At 33.0% G+C, this 13,617-nt stretch overlaps 1 protein-coding gene across 1 annotated transcript; it reads left to right on the top strand.

The window, feature by feature from the left end:
- LOC134272237 (uncharacterized) lies at positions 1–1,268 on the top strand. Its single transcript, XM_062754487.1, has 4 exons — positions 1–102; positions 263–359; positions 586–726; positions 826–1,268. Exons 1-4 carry the CDS (start codon positions 1–3, stop codon positions 1,077–1,079), a joined length of 594 nt encoding a protein of 197 aa, XP_062610471.1. The 3' UTR covers positions 1,080–1,268.
- The last annotated feature ends 12,349 nt before the right edge of the window (positions 1,269–13,617 follow it).

The following is a 13,617-nucleotide window of genomic DNA, read 5'->3' as shown; positions in this document are numbered from 1 at the left end:
ATGGCAATTACTAGGCAGCTAATTATCAATTTGACTACGTCTGCAGTGGGTATCTTTCTTTGCCTTGTTGCCTTGGTAACTCCTGGATGGGGTTCCATTCCGGTAATACAATGATTTTAATTGAAGTAAATTATGTTAAGATATCCAGGACCCTATGTTTTTTTAATTAACTTTAGAAGATAAGTGATTTTCTCCACATTCCACATGTTTTATAAATTTTCACTACCCCTGAAGCTAATTTAAAGCTTATTCTCCTTGACAGGAACTCTTTTCAATCAGCATTTTTTACGTATGCTTTACAAAGTCTGGAGAATGCTCTGCAACAGAAATTTACGATGGCGATGTACCTTTATACCTAAGTACGTACAACCGTAAATCTCTCTCTCTCTCTCTCTCTCTCTCTCTGCATTACCTTGTCTTTTGATAATTTATATAGTTTTCATGTGATAATTTGACATCTAAGAATAGCTTTTCAGAGAAAGAACACAAAAAAAACATTAAATAACATTGAAACTTTGAAACTTTAAAGAGAGTCAATTTGAAGAAAATATTCGCTTTTTTGATGTTCGAGTTTTTTTTTTCCAGTTTTGATAGACGTACAACTAGGCGGTGTTTTAGCGATCGTACTTGGTGTAGTCGGTTGGTTGGCTCTTTTGGTGTATGCCATTTCCAACGAGTCATCTGCCTCTTCGCCTGTTACAAGCGGCATAATACTGCTTGTTGCATGTAAGAGTAATTCATTTTAAAACTTAAAGGCTCAGCAATTTTTATCTTTTTTTTTAAACTGACTGTAAAACTTACTATAATTAAAAAATTATTTTACAGCGACATTTGAATCTGTTCTGCTGGTGAAATTCGTTGTTTTCAATATAATGGTTTTCAAAGAACTATACAAAAGCGTCCAGTTTATACTTCCTTACTCCATAATCATTTCCATATTTGGTTTATTCTTAATTATGTTTACGGTCGTGAGGATTTTCATTGGTAACAGACAAAGGGAGAACAATCATTTGAGGACAGATAATTCGCTGGTCATCACCACTGAAACTTACAGTCAACTAGAATTGCACAGGATTTAAGGGTATACTAGTATACGAATTGCCGCAGTGAGCCTTTTTATGAAGTAGCTCAACTCTTAATTTTATCCCTTTATAACAAAGATTTTTCATACCTTTACAGGCAGTGTTATTTGTCGTATCGTACGCTGCTTCAGTTTTTTTGTAGAATCAATGCAAGACCATGTTGCTATATTGTTACATATACATGTATCATACCATCAATAAAATCATCCGTTTTTGCTTAATGAGTTTCATACATATATAGACATGAGTGTCACAAAATTCGAATTTTCAGAATGATGAAGAGGTTTAAGATTTTAATATTTCAGTTTAAATTTCTTAATTTTAAAAGCTCAGACTGATTTCTTTTAAAAAATATTTCAGCATAAAAAATCCTCATTTTGTGACTTCCAAACTCTTTTTAAAGTTTCAAATTTTCAGATTTGAAATTGAATATTCAAAATTAAAATTCCCGAAATCGGTTTTTGTATTTTAAACTTTTGAGTTTATAACTGTCTTTTGTTCAGAAAATTTACGTTTAACAATTTAATAGCCATTCTCTGTAACCACTTAAACTTCGTTGCCACGCATGGTCACCGATTTTGATGAAATTTCACCCATGCTTAGTACTTGACACCAGAAACAAATTAAATATCAAACAAAATTTCGTTGCTATTTGTCTCGGTTGCTATGGCAACAGCCGAAAAAGTTTGAAAAATCGAGATTTTAAACCACTTTAAATCTTGACTGTGGCTTAATAAAATCCAGAAAAAGCAAACAACTACAGTGTATTCTCATAAAAGCATGACACCTTGATGTCACTTATACTGTAAAGAAACTGTTTAGAATATATCTCTAAGAGTGGTAGCCAAGTGTATATTTGGAATACATTTAAAATGCTGAAATATGATGAAAAACACTCCGTATTCACTAATGGTAGATGTTACATGCTCAAACTCAATCAACGACTTAAGAAAAACAATGAAAATGTTTGACCTTAAGTATATAAGTATAAGCAATATTATTCTATAAATAACTTTTATGGTTGTCTTGGTAACACAGTGTAACCATGGAAAACCAGTAACAAAGATTGTGTTAATGCTACTGTCTTGAGGAAAAGCATGAAAATTCAATACTGGCAAATATGCATCCTTAGGACCTTGCAACACCAAAACCATAAGAAAAATTGGGTATAATTGCTACTTTGCAATGTTACCATGGAAACAAAGTACCAGTGCTTAAAAGTGAATTAATTTTCACTGCATTAAGAATTAAATTGCCATTTAATCAAGAAACAAATTAAAGGACTCAGCTTGAATAGTACTGTTATAACTGAAGTTGAATATCATATATTGATAAAATTAGTTGAATAAAACAACACTGTTGCTATGGTTACCAAGAAGGGAAAATGTTCGATTTTGTGAATTTTATGTCAATATTAAACCCAGTGTGCCAACTTCTTGCATCCACTTAGAGATTGGATGATAGTCAAAATTAAAAGTCAAATTAGCTGTTAATAAAAATCAATCATAAAAGTTTTGGGAATCTACATTTAAGGGTACGTATCCAAGGAAAGAAAATATTTTTCAGATTTTTAAGCATATATTTTCTGCTTATTTCCATAGCAACGCTCCATCTAAAGAATCTAATCTGAAATTTTTTCAAATAGGAAAACTTGCAGCACACCAACATCTGATAAAATTGACCATTACTTATGAGGAAATGTGCTTTTTTAGAAGATAGTATCAGATTTAAACATACAGAGTGTTACTTTGAAGGCTCTCTATGGTATAAAAATCTTGGCAACCATTGCCAACCAAAATGAAATATCATATTTTGTTCTTGGTATATGTTTCAAGGCTCTTTTTTTCTATTATCTGGTCATATTTCATCCTAAAAGTGCTTTTTATTTTTACGTGTATGACTTTATAAAATTCAATAAATATTTTTTTTACTTTTGAATACTTTGTTACTATAGTAACGTATGTAATAGTTGATTTACCAAATATGTTTACCATGCATTTGAGACATCTGACCTTCAACTTTTAGAAACAATCATTGACAATTATTTGCTTTGCCGCAAATGTTAACTATGGAGCTCTAAACATGTTAAAAAATGCCATTTTTCGAACTTTAAGACATGTTGCCATGTAACTATAAAACATAGCAACCAGTTTTTTGCCTGATTTCAGTTTAGGGTATCAATGACTTTTATCATAGAGAGTTTGGAGAAATTCTAAGATAATGCGTGCCACAGCTCCAAGATAAAATTTCAAATCATTACAGAGAATGGCTCTTAAAAATATCAATTCAAATTCCAGGAATCGATTGAAAACATAACTAGACATTGATCATAGAAGTGAAAATGGCGCTTGTCAATTCTTCTCTATAACTTCAATTAAGGTGAATTCTCACATTTCACCACGCGATCGGAGGATTGAGAGTTCAAACTACGACAGCGACTAACTTAAGTCGCTAAAATAGACAGCAATTCCTCCGTAGTCAAGCATTTGGCACATTGAATAGAAAAAATCAGGGTCCTTCGGATGAAACAATACCCCTCACTGCTCAGTAGCTCTGAATACAGTATATTTAAATTAAAAGCCCTTCATTGGTATATGGCGACATGTGTACATGAGAGAAAAATGCTCGAATTTGACATAAAACAACATAAAATCAATCAATCAATTTTACGAACGCTCAAAAGCACATTCTACATTATCATATCAGAATCCCATGGGAAAGACCGAAAAAAATAATGATTGGGAGAATGGTAATTTTCTATTTCAATTTTATTCTTTAAAATATACATAAATTATTAATTTGATTTTAAACATATTTTAGTGAAACACAATTAATGGGATTGCACACAAGTTATTCCAACTTACATTGTCCTGTTGATGAAATGGGATATAAAAAATAAGTAAGAACCCAGAGAAAAGTATCGGCATGCAAAGACCGCTGCACCACACAGGGTCAAAGTTGAATACCATGTAAATATTGTGACAGTGTAAACAAAACTATTTCATTTTTTTTTCTTCCTTGACTTCTGCACCTCCCAGAGACATGGATGTGTGATTATTATTCTAAATATTTTATTTTCTTCCTGGACATTTGCACCTTCCAGAGTCATGGATGTGTGAATATTATTCTTGCATTGCAAGTTTTTATTATTTGACCTTGACTTCTGCATCTCCAGGGGTCAAGGTCACCTGATATGTTGATGTTGTACTGAAATCGTTGTTGAACCGAAATGTTGTTGAACTGAAATGTTGTTTTTGTTGCTGGGCCTACCCATTGGTTTGGTTTGAACATATTTTATTGTTTTGATGTTATAACAAAAGGATTGGACACAAGTTCTTAAAAACTTAGAACGTCCTCTCCTCGCCTACCCGTTGCTTTGGAGGCCCGAAATGATATGTTGTTATATTATTCAGCCGTGCCCAAAAGCGCCAAATAAATAAAAACCCATAAAATGTTTTCGATTTATTGCGTCTGTCCAAGATACTAGTAATACTTTCTATAGATTATAAAAAAATGAATTTCAAAAATTCAATTTGAATGCAAAGACTTTTTATTTACTTAACTGTAATAGAACAACTGATTAAGGAATCAACTTGTATCACAAAATGGGGAAAATTGATCAATATTATCATCATTAGTGAATATAACCGATAATGACCAAACGATGTAGTCTTATTTTGATGAACTAGAAAATGATAACGTGAAAAATAAAATAAATATTTTTTTCACTTCTTATCAATTTTAATAGTTGTACTTACGTAGGAAAACGAAGCGACAAAATATTCGTGCGACCAAATATTTTCTTTATGATCGTAAACTGTTGCCAAAAGAATCGCATAATAATGAAAGAAGTGTTAGTACGAAATTCGCACGATCTAAAGCGACTGTTGTGCATTAAATCTTGCGATATATCTTGCGTCTATATCCTACTGTTGTAGAATGAAAGCGACTGTTGTACTTAGATAATGCGATAGGATTGCACGACTGATCAGGTAATCGGACGATTGAACGTGCGACAACACGACTGCTCGTGCGCTCATGCATTCTATAGTACGAATGTTCGTGCGAGTCTGAGGGCCGGGTATATATACCACCCGTTTCCAACGCTCTTCAGTTGACATAGTTAAGAAACTTATAATTATACACGGTATAATATATACCTGTTGCAAAGCATGGCAATTGAGGGTGATAAATCAAGCAATGATAGTAAAACGTTGCAAGATTACATGAGACATGTTGAGCAACAGTCTCATGGTCGCAAAAAACACGCAAAAACAGTTGCGATTCATCTTACGATCTTTAAAAATCGTGCATCACTCTTACGAGTACATAAAATGTAAGACGTTCGTACTAATTTTCGTGCGTTGAATTGCGATAATTTGGATCGCATTTGGTCGCGTCTGAATAGTGTGCATGTTGGCTATTTTGAGGAGACTTGATGCGACCACTTAAGCACATGCAATGAATGCGAGACATCGTGCAACGTATGCGATAGCTCGTGCGAAGCTAAAAATTTCCCATCGCAAAGTGTTGTAAAGTGCTCGTGCGCCAATTGTGAAAGGACCTTTAAGTCTTTTGCTATTGATAAAAATGAAATTTTGTTTGATCTAAAATTTTGACTTTGAATCTAAACATAGGAACTTCTAAAAAAACAAGATGTGTTTGTGAATCACTGATGCCCCCGTATGGCAACATAGCAAAGATTAAACTTTTCTGAAATGCAAATTTAATGGTACCAAAAGTAGGGTATTCTCACTGGAAAACAATTGTGAAATTTGAAAGTAGGCCAGTGTTAATTTTTTTTCAATCAGTGCAAAATCTCCAAGGTCAAGGTCAAAGGGTCAAGGTAATTGGTATCCAATGAAAGATCTTGCCACATAGAATACTTATGTAGAATATGGAAGCCTTATTCCTAACCGTTCAGAAGTTATGGCCAATGTTACAATTTTTTTAAATAGGTCAAACTCTAAGGTCAAGGTCAAAGGGTCAAATTTATTGTTAGCAAATGAAAGGTCTTGTCACAAGGATGAAATATGTAAAGTATGAGAGCACTAGCTTTGACCCTTTAAAATTTATGGTCAAGGTTTGCTTTTTTTAAAGAGGTCAAACTCAAAGGTCAAGGTCAAAGGGTAAAAGTACTTGGTATTCAATGAAGGGTCTGCTCACAAGGATTACATATATAAAGTATGAAAGCCCTATATCTTACCGTTCAAAAGTTATGGTCAAGGTTAAAGTTTTTTCACAAGTACAGAAATCTACAAGGTCAAGGTCAAAGGGTCAAGATTGTTGGTATCGTATGAAAGGTCTTTCAACAAACATTAAATATGTGAAGTATAAATGTCCTGGTGTCTACCGTTCAAAAGATATGGCCAAATTAAAAGTTGAAAATTTTCATGTAAAAGTAGGTCAAAAGGTCAAATTTGGTGGTACCCAAAGAAAGGTCTTGTCAGAAGGAATACACATATGAAATATGAAAGTCATACCTCAACTAAATCAAAAGTTATGGGCAAGGTTAAAGTTTTTGCGGACAAACAGAGAGACAGAGAGACGGACGGACACGACAAAAACTATATACCCCCGAAACTTCGTTTACGGGGGCATAAAAAGAAGAGAGAAAATAGCATTACATAATCATGAGAGAAATTTTATAAGAAAATTACAAACCGTTAATTACGACGGCAGTGGGTTTTGCGTCAAGATACAAATTATTAAAAGGAAAACTTTCTCCTGGTTTAACCAGTGAGAAAAGAACTACACCTCTAATCTCAGCGAGAGAACTACACCTCTAATCTCAGCGAAATTCGTCGAGACAAAAAACATTGGACAGTTTTGAAAAGACACCTCTTTGTAAGTACATTGGTTCATATCTGTAGTAAATCATTCTTATGTAAAAATCCATACAATTTAATGTTATTTGAAACGCTTTGCATAACTTTTTCCTAATCTTTGTCAAAGAATGGGTAAAATTGGTACTTTACATAATATACATCATTATTTTGAAAAATAAGGTTTAATGTGTACTATCTAATATGTCGAAAAAAGAAATCTTCAAACAATAGATACGAGGGTTGTCCCGTAAAATCGTGGACAAAGCGTTTTTCTCGAAAAGTAATGGGCGCACTAAGCTGAAAATTTCAATAAATGTTTTTTTTTTTTTACCATATTTAAGTGCATGATGATTTTTTTGATAAAATGTAGGCAAAAATAAAGATTTTATTATGCTTGAATGTGTACGAGGTATTGTCCTACGGCGCACGGTAACAAAAACCAAGGTTTAATAAAAGTTTGAATTGAAAATAAAAGTTTTAAATACATACGATTTGGATTAAAATTATCCTAATTCAATTCCACAATCAATTTTGTGGTCTTTGTAAAGATTTCAAGCCATTTGCTTAATTTTTGGCAGTTTCTCGAGCATTCTAAATGGGAAAGTGGTAAACACAACACACGAAAAATGGCGACGTTTTATGACGTTACGGCGCACCGGAGAACAGTTCAGTTTTATTTCGATGTTGTAATGACACCTTTACAGACTTGAAATGACCATAGAAGAAAAAAGATTTTTAAAATATCACCATATCTTATAATAAGTAACAAATGAAATAGGAGTTTTCTTAGCGAAGTTTTCTTTATCGAGTCCCTGGGGAGTACAAAACATACGGACAAACTACTAATGTAATAGCAAAAGACGCTGTCACAGTAGACCGCCGATATGAGATTTTCTATTAGTTGAATGAAGGTGAGAATATTGTCCGTAACTTATTTATAAATCTTCAGAAGATCGCATAAGGGTGCCAATTGGTTCTTCGGCTGTTTATGAAGACTAAAGAATGTGTATCAAAGAAATTCCTAAATTTAAGTCGGACTCATCCAACTTCATTTTAAGCAGAGATAAAACGTGACGCTGATTTACACACTTTGACGTTATAATCCATGCGCCGTAAGGTGATACAATACAAGGCATAACATCTCATAATTTTTTTTATTTATGCATATATTTATCTGAAATTTGCTGTGTATATTACTAAAATATGTACTAATTAATACACACATTAGAACACAGTGATGTTTATTTTTCACACTAGACAACTTGTCCACGATTTTACGGGACAACCCTCGTACAATCGTGAATTAGGCATTAATATTTAGGAAAAAATAAGGTAAAGTCTTTAATATGTATCTGAAGAATTTCGTACAAAATCTTTTTAAGAGTAATTTTTTGTGTTTACTAGGTTCTGTACATTTATTTTCTGGCAATTTATTTAGATATAATGATTATAATTTACTGGTACATATTATGAGGGCTGTTCAGTTAGTAATGTTCTGATTTCTATGACATACAACACAGAAATTATACATATGAATTACATTCAGTTTGACTTTCTCTGATGATTAATTTTTAATGAATTGACTAAAGTTGATGTGAATACTTTTCATCACATAGTTTTATTGTGATAAGCTGGAAAACAAGGGCTGTTCGAGACACTGCATTAAAAATGAATGGTACACTGTAAAGAATCAATAAACTAGAGTGAAATTAAACGCTAAATTAAAACTGTTATAAAACTCGTTAAGATTCACTGAAATATGAGAAATTTACAGCAACCAATGTCTTTTTTATATACACGGAACCAGGTGGTTTTCAGTGAACATGTGAACATGGAACAAGAACCAGGAATGCCCGACATGAAATTTCTTCATGATAGCGTCCAAACCCATACGCCATGATAAGCAAATGAGTTTCGGGGATAAACAGAAAGCTTACGTTTTTTTCACGTTTTGTCACATCAACGCTATTCGCCAGATCTTTCACCCTTTGACTTGTTTCATTTTCCACCCTTTCAGAAAGATTAAACAATCCAGGATATTATAGGATCGACCATAATCCGATATAGGAAGGGCCATACTCAAAAATGTGTTCTATAAAATTAGAAATAGGATTAAAATATTTGCGTTATGTATTTTAACTAGTGCTAATTGTAACGGGGACCGTTACAGATGTTCCCCAAACGCTCCCCAATTCCCCTTTGGTGCCATATTACCTGTAAGCTTCATTAAATAGGACAAACTCTATGCATTTGCAACATTAACAACGTTTACTCAGAAGTGTACCAAGTTCATTCAAATTTAAGCATTGCACGCGTGCGCATGTGAATGCATGTATGTAATGACCATATCATCTTGTCTACACAATCTATATATTTTAATATACTAAAAATGAAAGTATTTAATCCAAAAGTATTAAAAAATACGCTCTTTCAAGTGTATTTTTTATTTTACTCTTTTCACGTGCACGCACGTGCATACATGAGCATGGTGACCATACCTTCCTGTAGAAGTCCATTACATATATCTATGTTCTAAATCCCATCCCGTTTGGTTGTTAACCAAGGGAGTTATAACTGTTTAAAGTTTAAGCCAATCAAATTACAGTGCAGGTACACGCACGTGTAAGCATGTGCATGGTGACCATACTTTCTTGTAGAAGTCCATTATATCTATCTATGTTCCAAATTCCATCCTGTTTAGTTGAAAATCAAGGGAGTTATAGCTATTTAAAGTTTCAGCCAATCAGATTGCAGCGCACGTGCATGCACGTGAGATCTTGCTATTTTGACCATATCATCTTGTCTACGCTACTAATATATCCTTACATTATAAATTTCAAAAGATTTCATCAAAAAATAGAAAAGTCACGGCTATATCCATTATTTTGGTCATTTCACGTGTTGCAAGTGCGCGCTCTTGCAAGCACGTGCGCGCAAAATGGCATGTTGACAATGTCATCTTATCTACATTTATAATATGTCTATATATTCTAAATATCAAAGCATTACATCAAAAAATGTAAAAGTTACGGCAATTTCAAATATATTGGTCAATTCACGTGTTGCACGTGCGCGCTCTTGCAAGCACGTGCGCGCAAAATGACCTTCGTTCCGCAAATCTACATAACATGTCTACTTACCCTAAAAAGGTTTCCCCTTAATCGGATGTGTACTTTACAAGATCATTCGCGGACAAAATTTTCCCGAGAAGAAAAATAATAATAATAATAATAACTAGTGCTAATTGTAACGGGGACCGTTACAGATGTTCCCCAAACGCTCCCCAACTCCTTTTTTGTGCCATATTCCCTGTAAGCTTAATTAAATAAGAGAAACTCTGTGCATTTTTGACTTTAACAACGTTTTCTCAGAAGGATACCAATTATATTCAAATGTTAGCATTGCACCCGTGCGCATGTTAATGAATGTGCGTTATAATCATATCATCTTGTCTACACTATCTACATATTTAAATATACAATATATTAAAGCATTCGGTCCAAAAGAATGAAAAATCACTCTTTCAAATGTATTTTTATTTCACTCGTTCCAAATGCACGCACGTGCGTGCACGTGTATGATGACCATACCTTCCTGTAGGAGTCCCGTTATATCTATCTATGTTCTAAATCCCATCCTGTTTGGTTGAAAAACAAGGGAGTTTTAGCCATTTCAAGTTTAAGCCAATCAGATTGCAGCGCATGTGCATGTGCGTGATTTCATGATTTTTTTCTAAATCATATTGTAGGATATCCTAATGCATGACTATGTTTTAAATTTCAAAGCATTTCGTCAAAAAACAAAGGAGATATAGCCATTTAAAGTTTCAGCCAATCAGATTGCAGCACACGGGCATGCGCATGCTTTCACGAAAATTCTTATACATCATGCTGTAGATCTTCATAATGTAGGTTTATGTTCAAAATTTCAAAGGATTATGACAAGAAACAAGAAAGATATTGAGACTTTAGTTTCAGCCAATCAGAGCGAAGCGCACGTGCATGCGCGTAAAATCTTACTTTTTTGACCATGTCATTTTGTCTTAGCTTCTAATATATACTTATAATATGAGTTTCAAAGCATTTCATCAATAATTTAAATAGTTACGTCTGTATCAATTATATTAGACATTTCTCGTGTTGCACGTGCGAGCTCTTGCAAGCACGTGTGCATGCACATGCTTTCATGATATTTCTTTTATTACAGGCTGTAGATCTCCCTAATGTATGACTATGTTCAAAATTTCAAATGATTTTATCAAAAAACAAGAAAGATATTGAGACTTTAGTTTCAGCCAATCAGGACGAAGCGCACGTGCTTGCACGTGCGATCTTGCTATTTTGACCATGTCATCTTGCGCATATTACTCATATATCCTTACATTATGAGTTTCAAAACATTTCGTCAAAAAATAGAAAAGTTACGGTTATATCCTTTATATATTGGTCATTTCAAGTTTTGCACGTGCGCGCTCTTGCAAGCACGTGCACGCAAAATGACCTTGATTCCGCAAATCTACATAACATGCCTACTTACCCTAAAAAGGTTTCACCTAAGTCGAATGTGTAGTTTACAAGATCACTCGCGGACAAAATTTTCCCAGGAAGAAAAATAATAAGAATAATAATAATAAGAAACAGAGTAAAAACAATATGTTCCCCAACTTCGTTTGGGGAACATAATTAAAAGAGGATATTGAAGTGACATTATTAAGACTAAATCATTGACTAGTGTTTTTTTATTCTTTCCGAGCACCGAGAACATAATTTATTGAACAGCCCTCGTAGCAACCCCATTGGAGTTTTTATGAAAAAGTACTATTTAAATATTTCCTGAGAAAAGTTGTTTTGTTTCCTTCCTAATATTTCGGAGACTATACTCGAAGAGATTGTTTTCAGTTTTACTATAAGAAAAAAAAACATAAAATTTTGAAATACTGTTAATAATTGAAAAGGTATGTTCATTTATATATGTCTTTTGTAATCATTAGTTATTGATGATTGAATTCAACTGAAACTTTTGTTCAAGTGTATAATTGTATTACTATTGATTTACATACGGTTCTTGTTAATCGGAAAATGCCATCTTTTCAATAAATTCTTGATAATATCTTCCTTTCATACATTTTGTGAAAATAAACGGAACCATACGTAGTTTCCACTCTGCCTAAATTTGATTTCTTTTCAATTCATCAGATTAATCAAACAAAACAAAAGCATATCATGACATAAATATTAAGACAAAAGTTTTTAAAAATTATTTAAATCCCATGTTTACCCCTTTATCTCGTGGATATAACTCATGTGATATCGTTTTCGTATCCCACAATAAGTTGCAGTTATGACGCCAAAATGGTTTTTGCGTTAGTGTGATGAAGTAAAATAAAGTGGAATCATAACAGTGTAAAACATCGGTTGTAAAGTAATTAACATGGGATATAAATAATTTCCCATGGTTTGTAGTTGTATATGATTCTTATCCAACTCGTTGTGTGGTGTTTTTATCCCCTCGCCAAAGCTCGGGGTAAAACATCCCACAACTTTTTGGATGAAAATCAGATCCAACTCCAAACCATGTGAGATCCTATATAAATCAAATGAAGAATGTGATCTACGGACAGCGAGGTTTAATTCTTTAGAAATTGGTTTATTTATCAATAATTACAAATATTTGTATTTTTTCTCCATACATGAAAAAATGTTATTATTTTTTTTTAGTTTTAAAAATTAGTGATACATGATTTCGTTTATGTGGTTTTTAAGTAATATATAATTTATCCAATCCACTGGGCCCCTGACAGGATTAGCCGGTAATATCTTAGAAGGATATTTTATCCATAATTCTTGTAAATTTTTTTTTGGAAGGTGGGGGGATTTTTTCTTTCTATGAAAGTATTTTTTTCATAATTATGTGCATGAAAAACAACTCAGCAATTCGAGTTTTAAAAATTCCTATGCAATAAAAAGATACATCATAGCAGGGAATTTAAATATTTTCTGACTAGTCTGTATATATAAATTTATAATATTTTCAGACACAATCGGAATGGCTATTAACAGATTGCTAATCATTCACTTATCGACGTCTGCAGTGGGTATCTTCCTTTGCCTTCTTGCTTCGGTAACTCCTGGGTGGACTTTTTCGGTAATACAACACATGTAACTATGATTGAAGTAAATGATCGATAGATATACTGAACACGTAATTCTTTTATAACAATATGAGCTGCATTTTTTGAAATTTTGGTTTGCTGTTTAAATGTATTATTATGATAAAGAGCTCGGTTTACTTTATGCATAAAATGGCCCTGTAGACATACCAATTGATTAATCAACACTTGATTTTCCATTTGAAGCATTAAAATATAATAGAGATTTTTGTGCTTTCCTATCCTATTTATATTTTTCTCCTAAAGGTCCAGGTCTTGGAGAATTGGCTTTATGAAATGGCAATGTTCTTGAAGTTTTTAGGTAAACAGGTACAATTGAGTACTTTCAGGGAAGAAAAATAATATGAGCGCACTCTATCATCTAAAAAATAAAACACATGTCTTTTAGTCCTCAGAATCATCATCAGAATCTATCATTTACTAGTTGCATATTTTAGATCAGAGGTTACGCTCTATATTAAATAAAAATAAAACAGCTTTTAAAATTGGCCGTTTTTGTAGACTTTTTCAGACTATGAGGAAATTGACGCATTTTTTG

The sequence above is a fragment of the Saccostrea cucullata genome, unplaced genomic scaffold (assembly GCF_032062105.1).
Source record: "Saccostrea cucullata isolate Sc308-1 unplaced genomic scaffold, CSIRO_AGI_Scuc_v1 ctg622, whole genome shotgun sequence".
NCBI classification, from domain to species: domain Eukaryota; kingdom Metazoa; phylum Mollusca; class Bivalvia; order Ostreida; family Ostreidae; genus Saccostrea; species Saccostrea cuccullata.
Note: the sequence above shows the minus strand (reverse complement) of the source record. Positions and strands in the feature narration are given on the sequence as shown.